General features: G+C 41.0%; 1 protein-coding gene across 1 annotated transcript; it reads right to left on the reverse strand.

Moving 5' to 3' along the window:
- Positions 1 to 1,705: 1,705 nt before the first annotated feature.
- Positions 1,706 to 12,572, reverse strand: MAL2 (mal, T cell differentiation protein 2). The gene is made up of 4 exons (XM_015856236.3): positions 12,400 to 12,572; positions 10,950 to 11,120; positions 6,012 to 6,170; positions 1,706 to 3,566 (listed from the first exon to the last, which is right to left on the reverse strand). The coding sequence occupies exons 1-4, from the start codon at positions 12,532 to 12,534 to the stop codon at positions 3,495 to 3,497; spliced, it is 537 nt and encodes a 178-aa protein (XP_015711722.1). The 5' UTR covers positions 12,535 to 12,572; the 3' UTR covers positions 1,706 to 3,494.
- Positions 12,573 to 16,797: the final 4,225 nt, after the last annotated feature.

The raw sequence follows: 16,797 nt of genomic DNA on the forward strand, positions 1-16,797 counted from the left end.
CCAACTGTCCAAAATGCAAATCATATTAAAAAATACATATACATAAGCTCTCACTTTTCAGTTTTCATTTTTGTGAGACCAAAAAGCCCAATGTTACATTGACATCTCAGTTTTAGGAATCACGGTTCACAGAAATCCACAGAAGCATCATTTTCTGAGCATGTCTGAACAAAGGTCTAGCACTGTAAATGGTGTCCCTTTGTTTCCCTTCAGCAATAGCCAGTAAACTGTCGCTTCTCCTCACATTCTTTGCAAGCTGCCTCTCCTCAGTCACTGCTTATTTACCAGCAGCTACTGAACACCGGTATACAAAATATTATTAAATATTTTCTGATTCTAGAAGAGTAGGTGCTAGCACAGTGTGTTTGATTCTCCTGCAGTGTAGCTTCACATCATATAGAAGCATCTGATGAAAACACTATTTGGCATCTACAGTCTCATTCCTTTCACCTTGAATTTACTGCATTTACTGTTCTTCAGTATCACCAGTCCCAGGCTTGGAGGCATTTCTGAACACATAGGAGAAAAGAAAGATGTATACGAATCAGCCTGTACATATCACCTGTAGTAACTTTCACTAGGGCTGTGTTACTCTTCTACCAGTATTTACATAAAGACTTTGCAGCATGCACGCACGAAGTATTTGCAAGTCACAACTGTCATCTTAGTTATGTGTAAGGCAATACCAAATTAATTACTGGTTGCTGGGTCAGGGTTTTGTTTTTTTTAAGAATGCAACTGCTTCCTTGTTCTGCTGTGCCTTCCCTTAGGTTTTCCTCAAAGACCATTAAGCTTCTTTGCATACTAGCAGAACATTTATGTTCTCATTTGCCATGAAAGCCACCTCTTCATTACCATAGTTCTTACCTTTATTTCTTCTCAGCCCTTTGTTTGTCTTTGATAGCTAAGAGGGAAAGTTTAGCCTTTCCTCACTATGCAAATAGTTCCCAAGCTTTTCTAACTGCATTCTGCTATCTGAGTTTCTGTAAACAGATTATGAGATTTAAACCAAACCCACTAGTCGTCATCCTTACACCTCAGGTCTGAACTCAGATACAAAGACCAACTAAACCTGGTCAGCTCTTTAACTGACATCATGTGTCAAGCTTCCTCCGTAAGTTTAAACAGGCAAAAAATTAAGGCCCCTCCCTCATCATCCCAGTTGGTTGCAGGGGCTGTGGCATGCATACTCTGTGATGTGCATTACACACCTAGGCTGCTGGGTGAGGGAGTAACCATATCAAAGTTCTGTGCTCATTTACAGTGTTGCTGAAACTGACCTTGCACTTTTCCTCACTAGCATTTGTGCAAATCTAATACTAATGAAACGGTGTCTACCTAAGAAACCTTAGCCTTAATTTTCTATGTGAGGCATCATATTTTTAAATATGCCCTGGAAGTTCATTTTCTGCACAATTATGAATATGCATAATCTTTGTGCATACATATAAGCACATATATATGAGTGGATATGGGTGCATGTTTGTACTCATAAGTGGTCTTTCAGAAGAAAGGGCTGGATGGGGCTCTGAGCACCCAGCTCCAGCTGTAGGTGTTCTTGTTCAATGCAGGGCAGTTGGACCAGATGGCCTTTAGGAGTCTCTTCCAATTCAAACGATTCTGAGATTCCATAAAAGGTCAGACTTGCCACGCAGTTTTTTTGCTACCTTCCAAACAGAGGATTAATAACCAGACAGCTGCCATCAACATTTTAAGTAACTTTAATGCTGCTTAGGTAAGTCTGTTAAACATTTTCAACCATATACTCCAGCGTTACTGTACATATTTTATACAATATGAAATATATATATTTTTTAAGTATATGGCTCTAGATAAAACATTCACAAAACAAGTTCCAATGCAAGTAAAGGATTAGAAAAATAAAATAAAATCAGGCAGAGTACAAAATCTTTGGAAGATAAAAATTTCAGAAAACAAGATATACAAAAACATCCCATTGCAGTAATTCAGGACTGAGTGGTTCCAGAAATTGGAAAGGCTGCCAATCACTGCTGTGTCTTTTTTAAGAATCTCTGTGCTGGGTCAGCAGGGACTGAAGGGCTCCATGAGATGGCAGCTCTCAGAGATCCTTGTTCCCGACCACTTTGGCAAGTGCCCTTCATAACAGGCTGTCACGTTGGTTGGCTCAAGGAGAAAGAGCAGGTCAGGGAATGAGGAAAATCCTGTCTTCCCTCACCCAACCATTGCTGCTCTCTGTAGAATTCTAAGGTGCGGTCTCTGCAGAAGTGTAAGGTGCAATGGCAAGAAGCAGTGAGCAAAAAGTTCTGTGAACGACAGGGAACTTTTTTGCTCCCAGATTATCAATTTGGCACTAGTGACAAGACTTTTTAAGGAGCAGGGCACAATCCTATCGCTAAATTAATTTCCTGTCTGTAATCGTGTCATTACACAACTGGAATATTCAATTAACCTGCCTTTCTGCCAAAAGCCAACACTGTAATGGGCGGACTGCTTTGCATGTCACTGCTTTCAGAGAGATGTTGCATAGGCGTCTGTCCAAATAACACCTTTACAACACAACCCAACATCAGGATGTACCAAATACTGCACTGCAAGAATTGAGGTCAGACAACAGTCACCATTTGGTAACATTCCATTCAAATGACGCTGACTCACATAATAAGTAACAAAAGCAGCACTTAAGTTACAAAAACAAAGCTGTACTTCCACAAAGTAAAACAGTGCAAATATTCCTGTCATATTTATGCCACTTATATACACGCACCACAGAAATGCACTGTTTGTTTTGCAGTATAAATAGGTCTGACTGAGCTGATATTCTAAAACTAATCAACTATTACTGTTCGACAATCCCAGACATTTTCCATCTACAAAAGAATACAGTAAGCTGGAATGATCAGATCACCATAGCTGAATATGGTTGTAAAATAACAACAGAAAATTGCACTGGATGGATATTTAAAACATTTTCTCTGTACAAAGTTAATAACACACACTAAGCTGATATCACAGTCAGATTGGACTCTGATCATGCAAGGAGCAGCACACGTAAGACCAATGACTCTACAAAGAGCCTCAAGGCCCTACCTGTGTGGAACACACTGTAATGCTGCAGCACACGTAGAGCCCAATCCTAGGCCTTAACAAGGGGGTAGCTCTTTTAGCTGCCTATGCAGGTAACATGTCTGTTTAGTTTCAGTTTTCTTCCTGTTCTTCTGGTTTAGCACCAGAATTCGGTTATCTGCTTGTAACATCTGTTTATCTCTGAACTCTGGATTACAATTCAACAAACAATGTTTCTAAGGAGTTCCCAAAGAAAGTAAAAAATAAAAAAGAGGAAGAGACAGAACCTTCTGTTAAAGAAATCCTGATTAAGGGTTATTTGCATTTCAGCACTTGGAAACGAATTTTAAGCAAAAAGTCTTTTTTGGAATTACATTACAGTAAAACAGACAAGTAGTACTTAATTTGATCTGAAGTTGAACTCTTGGGAATCAAAGTCTCTTCAACTGCTATAGCTTCCATCTCCTCAAAGCCAGGGCTGTGCTGAAACCATAACAAACAGCTGTTGCAAAGGCAAAAATCTAAAGGATGAACAGGGAGAAAAGAGAAAGAAGAGAAAAAAAGTGAATCGCACATTATATTGCTCTACATATTTTTTTCTATTTTAAATTAATGTAACAACACAAACGACTCAAAAGGTACCCCCCCAGTAGTAAAGACAGACCTGGTATCATCTGAAGCCTTCTCATAAACTCTGTTTTAAGCCCACCTTATTGTTATTGTCTTAGCTTCTAGCTGCTGAAGATATTTTGACATAGGATATAAACAGAAGAGGTTGTGTGTTATTGTAGAAATTAAGCGCTTGATATTTCAGTTTCCTCTTATCTAGACTGAGAATCTAAGATTAGTATTTGATTAGAAAGTATCCAGGTAAATGCCTTTACTGGCAAACAATGAAGGAGATGTCCCTCCAAACAGCAGAGCTCTTTACTTGCAGAAAGAAACAGCTGGGCCTCTTCAACCAGAGAAAAAGACATGACAGATTGTTGAGAAATGTCAGGAAGATGCTACAGCTCAAGAAAATGAACAGATAAGAACTGTAGATAGTGCCATGGCAAAAGTGAGTATGTAACATAAACAAGAAGGAAGAAGTTAGAAACTGAGTTGGAGGTAACGAGTTTCTCATATTGTCCAGTACTGATCAAGGACACTTTCTCTTAGAACATATAGATTTAATCCAGCGATAACAACCTTGATTCCGCACATGCACTGATTTGATAAATCAAGGTTTGAATAGATCCTAGGAGTATTATTCATAAAAGCAAAAGATACATTTTAATTGCAGTATACACAACTAGAAAGTCATTTTCAGATGGAAAAGTTAGCAAGGCCTTATCTTATTTGTTTGTAGACTGTTTTACTGATGTGTTTCAAAGGGTCATTTTTTGTTTATTTGTATGCTCTGACTTCCTAATCAGGTACTTTTAATAAAAAAATAAAAAATAAAAAATGAAGATACTAAAAACTACATCATTTGATTCACCATCTCCCACCATCTCTTAATTAACAGATAAGGTGAGTTACAAAATCACATCCTCTTACTTCATCTGAACAAAGATCCAAGGGTTGTGAAGTACTGAACTCTTCTTAGAAAAAAAAAAGGAGAGTATGAAAGAGGTAAAGAGTCTTTGTATTCCTCAGTACTTTGTTGTCAGAGAGACACATGAGTTACCACGTATCAAGTAAGATCTGAACACACTGAAACAAGGACTGCGGAGCTACTTTGAAGTATGGAATTTGAGACATGTAATTAATTCAAAGCTCTCCATCAGTTTAGACACAGTTGAGAGACATCATCTGTCTACCAGCCATGGTCATACAGGAGTTTGTGCTGGACTACGTCACTGGCAAGTGGGTAATGGTGAGGAATTTGTGTCTTGAAGACTGACATACTCAATTCACTCTTTCAGAGCCTAGCTTGCCAAAGTACAAGGCCTTTCTTTCCTACTCTTGAAGAAACGGTGTAACTCTTACACGTTGGGTTCATTCATTTTGATCCACTCTAATATGAGCTGAAGGTATTTATTGTGTAAAATCTATGATTATCTAGTTTTGAAGACAAGAGATACCCCCAAAATGATTCAGAAACTTAATAAATGTAGGAAGTTCCTTTAAGTATGTGAGATGCCCTGGAAGATACAAAAACAAACAAACAAATCCCACAGCCCAAACTCAGAAACACAACAATAACCAAACCAACCAACCAACCCAAAACACAAAGCAAGCAGCAGTTTCAGTTCTTCGATTAATTCTGCTGGCACACCTCTAGTTGCCATTCAGGAGTCCAGCTAGGGAGAAAGCTGAAGGTCTGTGTATTTTCTGACTCAGCAATGAACACACACATCACCAGATATGGTGATTCAGTGATGATGCAATTATAGTGATAAAAAGGCAATCTGAGCTTAGCTTAGAGAGCTTTATTGATTAATAAAAGCTCTCTAATCCTTGCCACAGGAGATAGCACGCCCCTTGCAGCTGCTTTTTATGCTTGACATCAGAAAATATGTACCTGGAGCTTTATAAGGAGCTAGTCCAACATTTTTCCCTATGGCATGCTCAGGACTATCTAAAAGGTATCAAAACACCCAAGCAATTACAAGTTTGAGAGCAGGCTTGAAAGTCATACTTGACACTTTGATGAAGGCTCAGTTTTCATCTTTTGCTTCTATTTCAATACCTAGCATTATTTTTACTAAATATCTCACCTAAAAACTAGATTCTGTAGTAATCACAGACTTAAAACACTACTGTAAACAGTACCATCTAAGCATCTATCTCGTTAGGCTCCATTAACAGATCACTACACTTTTTTTGCATGTCACTGTAAGAATGTTTGCTGCTTTCAAAGACAATTTTCTTCCTCACAATCCCTCTTCCCATTCCAGCTCAGTTCCCAAGTTGAAAGGCTGGTTACCAGTGCTTACAACAGAATTCCACTGCTAGGTACAAGTTCAGGAAATACATACCGAGGCTGCTATGCTTATGTTATATTCGTGATCACCCAGAATAGTCACAGATGTGGTGGAATTTAATCTGCGAGGGTAGTGATGCAGGGATGTAGTTGCTGCTTGCAGTAGAAAAGCTCCAAAATAAAAGACAAAAGTAGCACCATGGAAAAGGAAGTCCTGAAAAGCAAACAACAGGTTCAGTCCAGGCTGCTATACATATCTAACCCTTCTAGTCTCAGCATAAATGAAATCCAACACAGAAACATGAAACAAGCAGTGATAATAATCGTTCATAAGCAATGCTTAAGCACAACATATTTTCATAACTGCCTACAATTATAAGCAACTCAACATAATTAGTAATAAAGGGCAGCCCTCCCTCTCCCCAAACCCTGCATTCTTTCAAATTAAGAGGCATGTACTCATCTACAAGCACGTGTGCTGACCTTTTCAGATCACTTTAAAGCTAAAAGTGGGAGCTTACAGAATTCTCCCCTAGTGAGGCTTAGGTTAAAAACAGGGGACATACAGGCTAGCTCTATCACAACACAAACAGTACAAACTTGCAGTCTCTAAAAGTCCCTTCTCAGATATAATCTAAACTCCAAAAGCTCCCCTTTACATGCTTCAGTTTTGTTTATGGAAATGCCCAGAAACACGCCAGCCCTGACACAGCTGAAATTTACTTCTAGGCACACAGTCCAAGAACTGAGGCACTTCTACAGTTCTCTCTGACTTTATGCAAAATACAGTAGAGTTTGGAAGTACTTTGTGATAATGCTGAATAAAACGCCTGGGTCTGGAGAGGAGTTAGGCTTTGCTTTATATTCACATCTCTCCTGGCCTTCTCTAGGCAGTTCCCTGCTCTGGGACGTATACCAGCTAACTACAAGGTTTAGACATCTAACACTTCTGGGCTCTAATACTGAAGCACATGCAAAAGCAGCTTTGTTGCCTAAATCGTTCTGTGGGTTGAGGTTCAGAGTGTTCTACACAGAAAGATCCAAGATCACAGTTTCAAAACGTCCAAAATATTCCTCAATAATCTCCCTCTGTTCATTCTGCAAAGCAGACGTTTGCAAAGCACTCTGTTCCTGAATCTACACACCATGTGCTTGGTGCACGCACATGTGCAGGTGTGCAAAAGTACAGACATTTTGAATATTATACACAAGTAAATGTATGCCTGTTGGTGACAAACATGATAAACATTCCTTAACTCAAGCACTAATGAATTCATTACACACCTGTAATTCACATGTGCAATTGGCTACCAGCACATCAGGAGTGAGAACTTAGGAAGCATTCCATGTGACTCATCACAACAGCAGTCAGCACTCAGATGCATTGGAAGTTACTGTGCAATACCCTTATCTATTGAATATCTGATATCAAGGTAGGGAAGCATTGCCTTCCCCTATTTAGAGTTATGAAATGAGGTGCTACTAAAGTTTTCAGTCCCATTTAGCCAGGAAATTGTTTTCTCTTAATAAAGAGCCACTTGAGGCTAAAGTCACTGCAGTAATTCCCAACTTATGGTGTAATTCCTAACTTCCATCCCAGCTGCCTTTTTTCTTTTCTCCAGTCATATTTCAAAAGGAAGTGATCAATAGGAGACTGCACTGACATTCACAGAAATAAGCGAAGAAAAGAGGGCAGCAGGTGGCTGGATGTCCTCCATTTGTCAGGCTTGCCAAATCTCAAGCTTTGGGCATGAGACACGTTCCCTCAGTCTCCAGGTCTTCTGTAACATCTGTTACCTCATATAAAAACAGTAGGAACCAGCAGCTCTCTGTGCATGAGAATGCTGGAGCAACTCCTGAAACTAAAGGAAGCACTTCTCACTACCAGAAGCATCAGACTAACACCTGCATGCCCCACGGCATACAACACACAGGTGTGTCACTGTGCAATAAAAACCAGATCCACCATGGCCTGACACACTAATCTCATAGCACAGGTTTCCAACAACACAGAGCTCTCTGCACAAACCCATGAGGACATTTGCTAGTGGTGAGCTACTGGGCATGCAACTCCTTCAGGCTTACTGGCTGCACACCATAGCTCACCAAGAAGCACAAACAGCTCCATGAAGAAGGCAGTGCTGACTGTATACAGGAGAGGTATTTAAAAAGACAAACTCCTTAATTTCCTCCATTCTCCTGCCAAGCTCTACAATTTTCTTCTCCTGGCAGCAATTACAGCAAAGCTATACAGCATCAGTAAGATTTCACATTCACAAGGTTATGGTTTTTATAACCAAGAAACCCAGGATGTTATTACTTAAAGGATAAATATATATATATATCACATATATATATGTGTGTGTGTATGTGTGATATATATATATATATCACAATTATTTTAAATAAATATATATATATATTAAATATATATAAGATAATATATAATATATATATAAAATAATTGTGAATTTGCTGCATAACTCTCCATTACATTGACACTTGTATCATCACTGAAACCTCAAACAAAAAACCAAATAAATCAGTACCAGATCTGCATGATGTCTCAGTTCACAACTAATTCTGTACATGAGTGCTGTGAGGTCATAAAGAATGCTATTTCTCACACCATCTGGTTTAATGCAGAGCCATGTGCTAAGGTTCATTTCTTTCTCCAGCTTTTCACTGTTTAGCATCATATTCTTTTTAAGTATGAGTTCAGTGGTGCTAATTATGTCATAATGTATTGTGAAATGTACACCTGTAAAATCCCATGCTGCCCTTCAAATTCACACCTAAACTTCCAGAATCTGAGTCAACATTTCCTCATGAATCTATTTATGATACATGAGTACTCCAACATAACCAAACCATGACTCTACCCATTCTGATGTAATTGAATGACATGCACCTTCTGAGTCCTATTGCAAATTTAGTTTCTGAAGTAGCAAAAACACATATTTACATACATACATGTGAACCTAAAATAAACAGGTATACCCTTTAACTGCATAATCATACAAAATAATTTAAGTATTTCTGGGAATTACTTATTTGAAACAAAAGGTAAGATCCTTGTGAAGTGCTACTAAAGACTCTAGCGTCAAGCTGCAGAACATTTGTATACCTCAGAACAGTGGTCAAATGATAGACCTAGTGTTATTCTTATTGAAGACTGCAAGAGGATGGATTTCTGCTACCATGCTAGAGCTGAAAGGATTCACATTATATTTACTTCAGATATTTAGTTATGACAGTTTCTTGGAGTAAGTCAGAGTCCCACAGACAGCTTTAATACAAGCCATCCAGCAGTTTCCTGACATTGAAAGTTTCTCAGTGATTTATCACACACAAGGGGAGAAAATGAACAGCACAACCTAACACTGTCAACATAAAGCAGCCAATGTGTAAGACACAATGTTGTTTAAAGATTTTTAGTCTATAAGAGACTATGCCCTCATCCAGCAACCATTAAGCAGATTCATAATTGTAAATTGGCAAATAGTTTCAATGAAACCCAAGACACTACTAATTTACTTAAGTGATGCACATGCTCAAGGCTTTGTTGCATCATAACTTGTGGGGATGTCACAGCACAAATCCCTGCAAGGCATTCTGTAATTGTAAGTCATTATTAGCTTAATTACTGCCTGCATTGTGTTGGAAAGCTGAGATTGAATGCATATTTGCTTTAGTAGTATCCTGCTCATTTTCATATAATCCAGTTTGTTACCATCGATGGTGTTTGAAATTGTCAGAGCCACAAACTTACAAAGCTCTATGACTTTGCTTTTAAGAGCATTAGTCTCAATGAGATGTCTATGAACAACTAGAACACAGAGATAAACAAATATACTGATGCTGAAAATGACAAATCCAGCTATGATCACAGACTGTCAGTAAGAAAACAAAGGGACCTAGGAGCAAAGTGAATGTGATGAGCAGTTAGAAACAAACATGCTTTAATATTTTAGAAGTTTGGATACTTCTGAAGATTTTTTTTAAACAATTCACACTTTGATGGCAGTTCAGCTACCTGTTATTACTCATTCCCAGCATTATTAGAGTCATACCACCTTGCGTTCAAAACCTCACAGTAAAAAATCAGCTTACGACAACCAAGGAGTAGATAAATTAGCAGTCAATAAGCCAAGATATCTGTGTGGTTGGTGAAAAACAGAACCACAGCTTCCCTTTTTAATAGGAAGGCACAGTCTGTGAGAACTTCTGGCACAAGACACAGCGCTCCATTAGAGCATGAATTAAGTCTTGTCTTCACACTAGACAGGAACAGAGCAGAGCATAATGAAGACTGTAATGTCCCCAAGATTCCCCTAAAGATGACAAACATCTCCTAGAAAAAGGTTAAGTTACATCATACTGCAGCTTATGCCTTCTTTGACTATTTAAACTATAACAACCAGCTGTCAGAGCAGCCCTGGCTTTAAGGAGCAGATCCACAAGGCAGTTAAAGACATTCTTAGGAAACAAAGGAGACAACCTGGGTGCTTTGTCTGGTGCTACCCCAGGCAACCACATCAGACAACATGTTCAAAAATATACATAATGTTTTCAAGGAAATGGTACATCTTTATACTTCACCTTTCTAGCAGTTGGAAAATACTTTCTAATTTCCACTTCATTATATTTCTGACCATTTAAATCAATTTATTTTCATGTCCTACTAAACTAGTCCTCTCCTGCAGCTTATGCCTTTCACGTGCTTATAGAGGAAGAGTTCACTGCTTCATTCCTTAGGTACTCTCAGCCTCCACTGTCAGAGAGGTCATTGTCATCCACATAGCCCTACTCTGCCATTTTCCATTTCTGAATTCCTATTAAACAGAAGGCCAGACATTCAGACTTGGTGTAAGTACATCAAACATTTTCAATTTATAAAACAGAATACACATTTTCTACAAATATATATGAATGAACACATATATTATTTATATTTAATACTTATTAAAAATATATTTCTGAAATATCTTACTGTCTGGTTCCAGTTGACAGCGATTCTATTTGAATAACCGAAGAGAAAGACACACAGGAACACAAGGGACAGGAACCACGCAGTCACTGCTACGAACATCACCCATCCCTGCAGCAGAGGCAGTGGAACTTGTGTAGAAGCTACCAAAATCCAGACTATTGTTCCAAACAGCTGTAAGGAAAGGAAGACAGGTGATGAGCTGTGAAAGAACTTTCAGTTTTGTTCTCTCTGCCAAAGAATTAGCACTTTGTATCACAGATCAAGCCCTGAGATTGCTTTCAGAAACCTAGAGGAGGCACTTCAAGAGAACTCCTAGTGCTTGAAGAAGGGAGCTTATATAAACAGGAGTGAGAGCAACTCTTTAACATGGGCAGACAGCAATAGGATCTGGGGGAAGGGAGACTTTGATCAGATGTCAGGAGGAAATTCTTTACTCAGAGGGTGGTGAGGTGCTGGCATGGCTGCCCAGAGAAGCTGTGCCCCATCCCTGGAGGTGCTCAAGGCCAGGTTGGATGGGGCCCTGGGCAGCCTGATCCAGTTGGTGGCAGCTCTGCCCATAGCACAGGGTAAAAACTAGATGATCTATAAGGTACCTTCCAACACAAGCCATTCTATGGCTCTGGGATCTTCTAAGAGCCCAACTGCTGTTCTCACTAACTGTAGGCATTAGGAATTGGCTTGACAAAGCCTTTCTTAAAGTAGTCTTGAAAATGGGATTGACAAACTCAAGTAATTTCTGTGCTGTTGCTGAAAATTTTACCATATATATGCACACACTGAAGTTAGCATGATAGGGATACACATCATATTTGGATTCAATCCCATACTATTTAGTTTTGTAGCTGTAATCAGATAAGACAAAGGAGATGGAATGGCATCGTCTTTTTTAATGCATTGGCAGATTCAGAGAACTTTCATCGAATGCAGGTTGGGAGACATCTTCCAACAGATGCCTGCAATAACATTAGTTGCAATCAGTGACAAAATTAGTTGGGTCCTCCCTAGCGTTACATTGCAGCTGTATGAATGTAACACGCATGGCCAGCCTCAGCTCGGAACTCCCAGCAGTTTCAGGCCTTCAGGTTGCTCGTGGGGTTCCATTTTTAGCCAATGTGTAGAACCAACCTTCCTCCAGTTCCACAAGACTGCAGGTGCAGCTCTGTTACGTACAGACCTGATAGTACACGCTAAATGCACTTGTAGGAGTTCGCACAGAACCCATAACACGAACTTTTCAGGGCACACACACACACACACACGCCCTGGGCACGGCTCCGGGCACGGCTCCATCTTTCCCCACACGGCCGCTCACAAAATGGCAGGTGAGGCGCAGCGCGGCCGCCCTCGCTGTGGGCGAGACGGCGGCAGGTGGAGGGAGGGCGGCGGGTGTGGAGAGCAGGGAAACGCGAGAGACAAGGGGAGAACGGGGCAGCCCGGCCCGCGCACTCACGATCTCCAGGAAGATGAAGGCTCCGGAATAGGTGCGCAGGATCTCCAAGCCGGAGGGCAGAGTGACCCGCGGTGGAGGGAAGTAGGCAGCGGGGTTGGGAGGCGGCGGCATGGACGAGGATCCTCTGGGCAACATGTCGCTGCTGCTGCCGATCGCAGCCAGAACGCGGAGCCGCGGGCAGGTGGGCGAGGAGGAGGAGGAGGACGAGGAGGAGGAAGGAGGGAGGAGGGAACAGGTGCGGGCGGGACTCGGCGCACCGCCCCGGCAGCCTCTCACTCTGCTGCCCTCCCCGCCCCGCGGCTGGACGGGCTGCCCCGCTGCGGGCTGCGCTGGGGAGCAGCTTGTTAAGCATCACACAGTTCGTGTTTGCCCACCCTCCCAGCCTGTCCAGGTCTCTGTGTAATGGGACTCTCCTTTCTGATGTGTCCATCTCACTACTCGGTTTAGCGTCATCAGCAGACATGGTGAGGGTGCTGTCAATCCCAGCATCCAGATCATTTATGTAGATGTTGAACGTTGTGGGGCCCAGTGCTGATTCCTGGCATATCCCACTTGTGACAGGATGCCTGTGTAAGTAAAAGCACTCCTCTGAGTGCAGCCTGTTAGCCAGGTTCACATCCCACCTTGCAGACCACACATCCAATCTGTACCTTGCTAGTCTGTCTAGGAGAGGGGCTGTTGAAAATGAAGTACCTTGCTGATGTCCAGGGAAGCAATATCCACTGCTCACCCCCTGTGCTTAGAAGATGTCATTTTGTTCCAGAAGGTGATAAGGTTAGTCAGGCACAGTTTGCTTTTCTTAAATCCACGTTGGGTTTTCATGGTTGCCCGCTTCTTTTGGTTTGTAATTGTTTCTAGGAGGACTTGTTCCATTGCTTTCCCAGAGACTGAAGACTTAAGGTGTCCACTGTGATGTACTATTTCAGCCAATGTTACTACATGCAGTATTTCTGGATGTTCATCTTCAATGTCTTCATCTATGATAAAAAAGACTATGTTTTAAGGTTTCTTGAAAGTGCAGCTGCTCTGGAGGTTGAACCAGCAAGGGTGTTGCATTCCTTTCTTGTTAGATGCATGATGTTTCTCAGAGTTCTGCTTTGTGCAGAACACCTTAACCTGAGATGCCTGTCCTCCCACCTCAATCCAAAGTCTAGGTAGGGAAGCAGTCAACTCCTGTAAACACAACTCATCTGTGCTTATTGCACATCTAGAAGCAGTAATACTAGCTCAGCTTTGAGGAGGAAGAAGCATCAATTTGTATTTTATCATGTGCTCTCTCCTCATTGCTGCACTCCTTGTAGCTGGATGAATCACTCCTAAATGTACAAGATGTAGATCTCCATTCAGAGCCAGAGAAGCTTGGCCTCCTCTTTTCTGAGCAATCTATTCCATTGGTTATGAGATAAGAGAATTGATACTTACTGTACCTCGTCTGGGTAAATCTGAGAAATGAACACTGTGTTCCATTCATTTATCTTTAAGGATTCTAGGCTCTGGAGGTGCATGCCTACTTAAGTTCTGGTCTGGTTCTGTTTTGGAAGGCAATAGATTCAACCAGTGCCTAATTAACGAGGTGTAGGTGGTTCTTTCTTGGGATTGCATTCTGGAGAACATATGTCCAGTTAACTTCACAGTCTGGCCATAAATCTGCTGAGATTGCTCTGCACAGGGTGAAATGTGCGTGGGTGGAAATCTAGGTTGATGAGTTTATGATTTGGAACATGAAATGTGATTATGCTTATCATATAAAGAGCAAGTACAAATGACACTGGGTCATAAACATTTCTATCTTTGTTATCCAGCCATACAATCAATCAGCGTGGACTCCAGCAGCAAGGTTTTTTTTCATGATTACATACCATGTACAGTATTTTCTTTTTTTTTTTCTTCCTTGTGAATACTGCTTGTTTTAATCTGCACTTTCCTTCTAACACTGACACTCTTCACTTTTAGTAGACTACCATAGGAATGTCTAAATGTCACTGTTAGATCCCTGGAGGTGTTCAAGGCCAAGCTGGATGGTGCCCTGGGCAATGTGAGTATGAGATATGGAAGTTGGCAGCCCCTGCCTGCTGCAGGGTGGTTGGAACTTGATGATCCTTGAGGTTTGCAAGGCAAACTACTGCTGCTATAAGTCCACCAGAGTCAAAAAGTAGATGGGAGTATGTTAACTCAGTCTACATAAAAATGTCTGTTTATACTGCCAAGGGGGCTAAAAACCTCTCTTAAAATATTAGATGAGTATAGGCTGAGCTTTCCCCTTGGTGTTCTTGAACTGCGTACTGTAGCCTAATGTAAAGTTGGGATTGTCATAGATCTACAGATCTATCAGGTTGTTGATAGCAAATCATTTTTCAAAATGAAGATAGAGCCTTGGTAGTAATTTAGCTGAACTTCCTGCAAAGTATATAACTGAGGAAGCTAAACAAATAATCTACAAGATGCAGCAAGTACCACAGAGTGAATTAATCAGCTGAGGATTTAAATTCCAAATATATTATCATAATATGTGCATATACTTAATATATATTAAAATAGAAATATGTGGATACAAATGTCCTGATTGTCTTCCTCCTGAAGCGACAACCATTAGACACAATGCACAAAAATATGAAACTTTGTATTAAGCTGCTGTCTACCATGTGGCATTAGTAGGGATTAGAAGAGAGAAAAACATAGACATACATCATAGTGGATATGAAAATTAATTATATTGCAGTGCTGTGTATGAAGGCTCAAGTTGTCTTTTGTGATACCCAAGTGGCCCTATTTACTGACACATAGAGCTTAGATCTCCTAAGACAGAGCAGAGCTGAGCAAGGTTTTGCCAACGGTATCAGGATATGACTCTTCCAGTTACAGAGGAAGTTGCCTACCAAAGCTTTTTGTGTTTCTTTTAGATTCGCAAAGTTACTATTTCTTAATCCTGTATTAGGTAGACAGAAAACAAGAAGCTGATTATATAAAATGCAGACTGTCTTGTTTATGGATTAATTCATTTAACATGCTCCTGGAAATTGCATGCGGGATTCTGATCTCACAGTGGTGGAAACTTGGAATTGTTACCCTTTAGCCAGTGTAATTAAACTGACATAAAGCTGGCATGCATTAGATGAATGATAGGGAAACCTTTTAATGTCTTTTGCGTAATGTATTTGCCCAGTGGTAACAGAACTTTAGGGTCATGTTCAGACCAGTGCATATTAAGAATTGTTGTACAAATACCACATTGTTGAGGTTTCTTGAAAGGCAGCCTGGCAGTTTTGTTTTTGTTTTTGTTTTTTAACATGCTTGGTCAGGATTTTGATTATGTGCTGGCACCTTTTGCATCACCTAGATAAAGGAAAAATAACTATTGAGTTAACTTGCCTGATCCACTGAAACTGTGCTTAGGGTGCCTGCTGTAAAGAGGAGATCACCTAGATGAAGGGATAGAGTCCACCTTCAGCAACTTTGCTTATGATACAAAGCTGGAAGGACTGGCTGACACACCTGAAGGCTGTGTTACTGTGCAACAAGACCTGGACAGACTGGAGAGCTGGGCAGAGAAAAACCTAAAGAGATTTAACAAGACCACATGTAGGATGAAAAACTGTATGCATATGTACATGTCAGGGGAGGAGGAGAGGAGCTCTGTGGAGAAGGACTTGGAGGACCTGGTTGACAACAGGTTGACCATGAGCCAGTAGTGTGCCCTGGTGGCCAAGAAGACCAATGGTATCCTGGGGTACGTTGAAAAGAGCATGGCCAGTGGGTCAAGGGAGGTGATTCTCCCCCTCTACTATGTACTGGTGAGGCCACATTTAGAATACTGTGTCCAGTTCTGGGATCCCCAGTTCAAAAAATACAGGGATCTCCTAGAAGGAGTCCAGTGGAGGGCCACAAAGATGACAAAGGGCCTGGAGCATCTCCTGTATGAGGAAAGGCTGAGTAACCTGGGTCTGCTCAGTCTGAGGAAAAGAAGACAGAGGAGATCAAAACAGTGTTGATAAATATCTAAAGGAAGGTGGGAAGCAAATGGATGAGGCCAGGCTCTTCTCAGTGGTGTGGAGTGATGGGACAAGGAGCAATGGCCTAAAACTGGAACATAGGAAGTTCACTACAATAAGGTTAATGGAGCACTGGAAAAGGTTACCCATAGAAACTGTGGGAATCTCCTTCTATGGAGATACTGAAGACCTGTCTGGACAACCTGTGTGACCAATTGTAAAGAACCTGCTTTAGCAGGGAGATTGGACTCGATGATCTCTCAAGGTCCCTTCCTCCCTGTGATTCTGTGAGATGTGTATGCGTCACCTGTTTGGTCCATCAGTCCCAGGGATGGCTGGTTACCAGAGCAGATTGAAGTGGTCTCAGGACTGCTCTCAGCAGTGATTCTGGTTCATAAGCTTGCAGTAA

This window comes from Coturnix japonica, chromosome 2, assembly GCF_054131305.1.
Source record: "Coturnix japonica strain WE chromosome 2, WE-NBRP24, whole genome shotgun sequence".
In the NCBI taxonomy this organism is placed as follows: domain Eukaryota; kingdom Metazoa; phylum Chordata; class Aves; order Galliformes; family Phasianidae; genus Coturnix; species Coturnix japonica.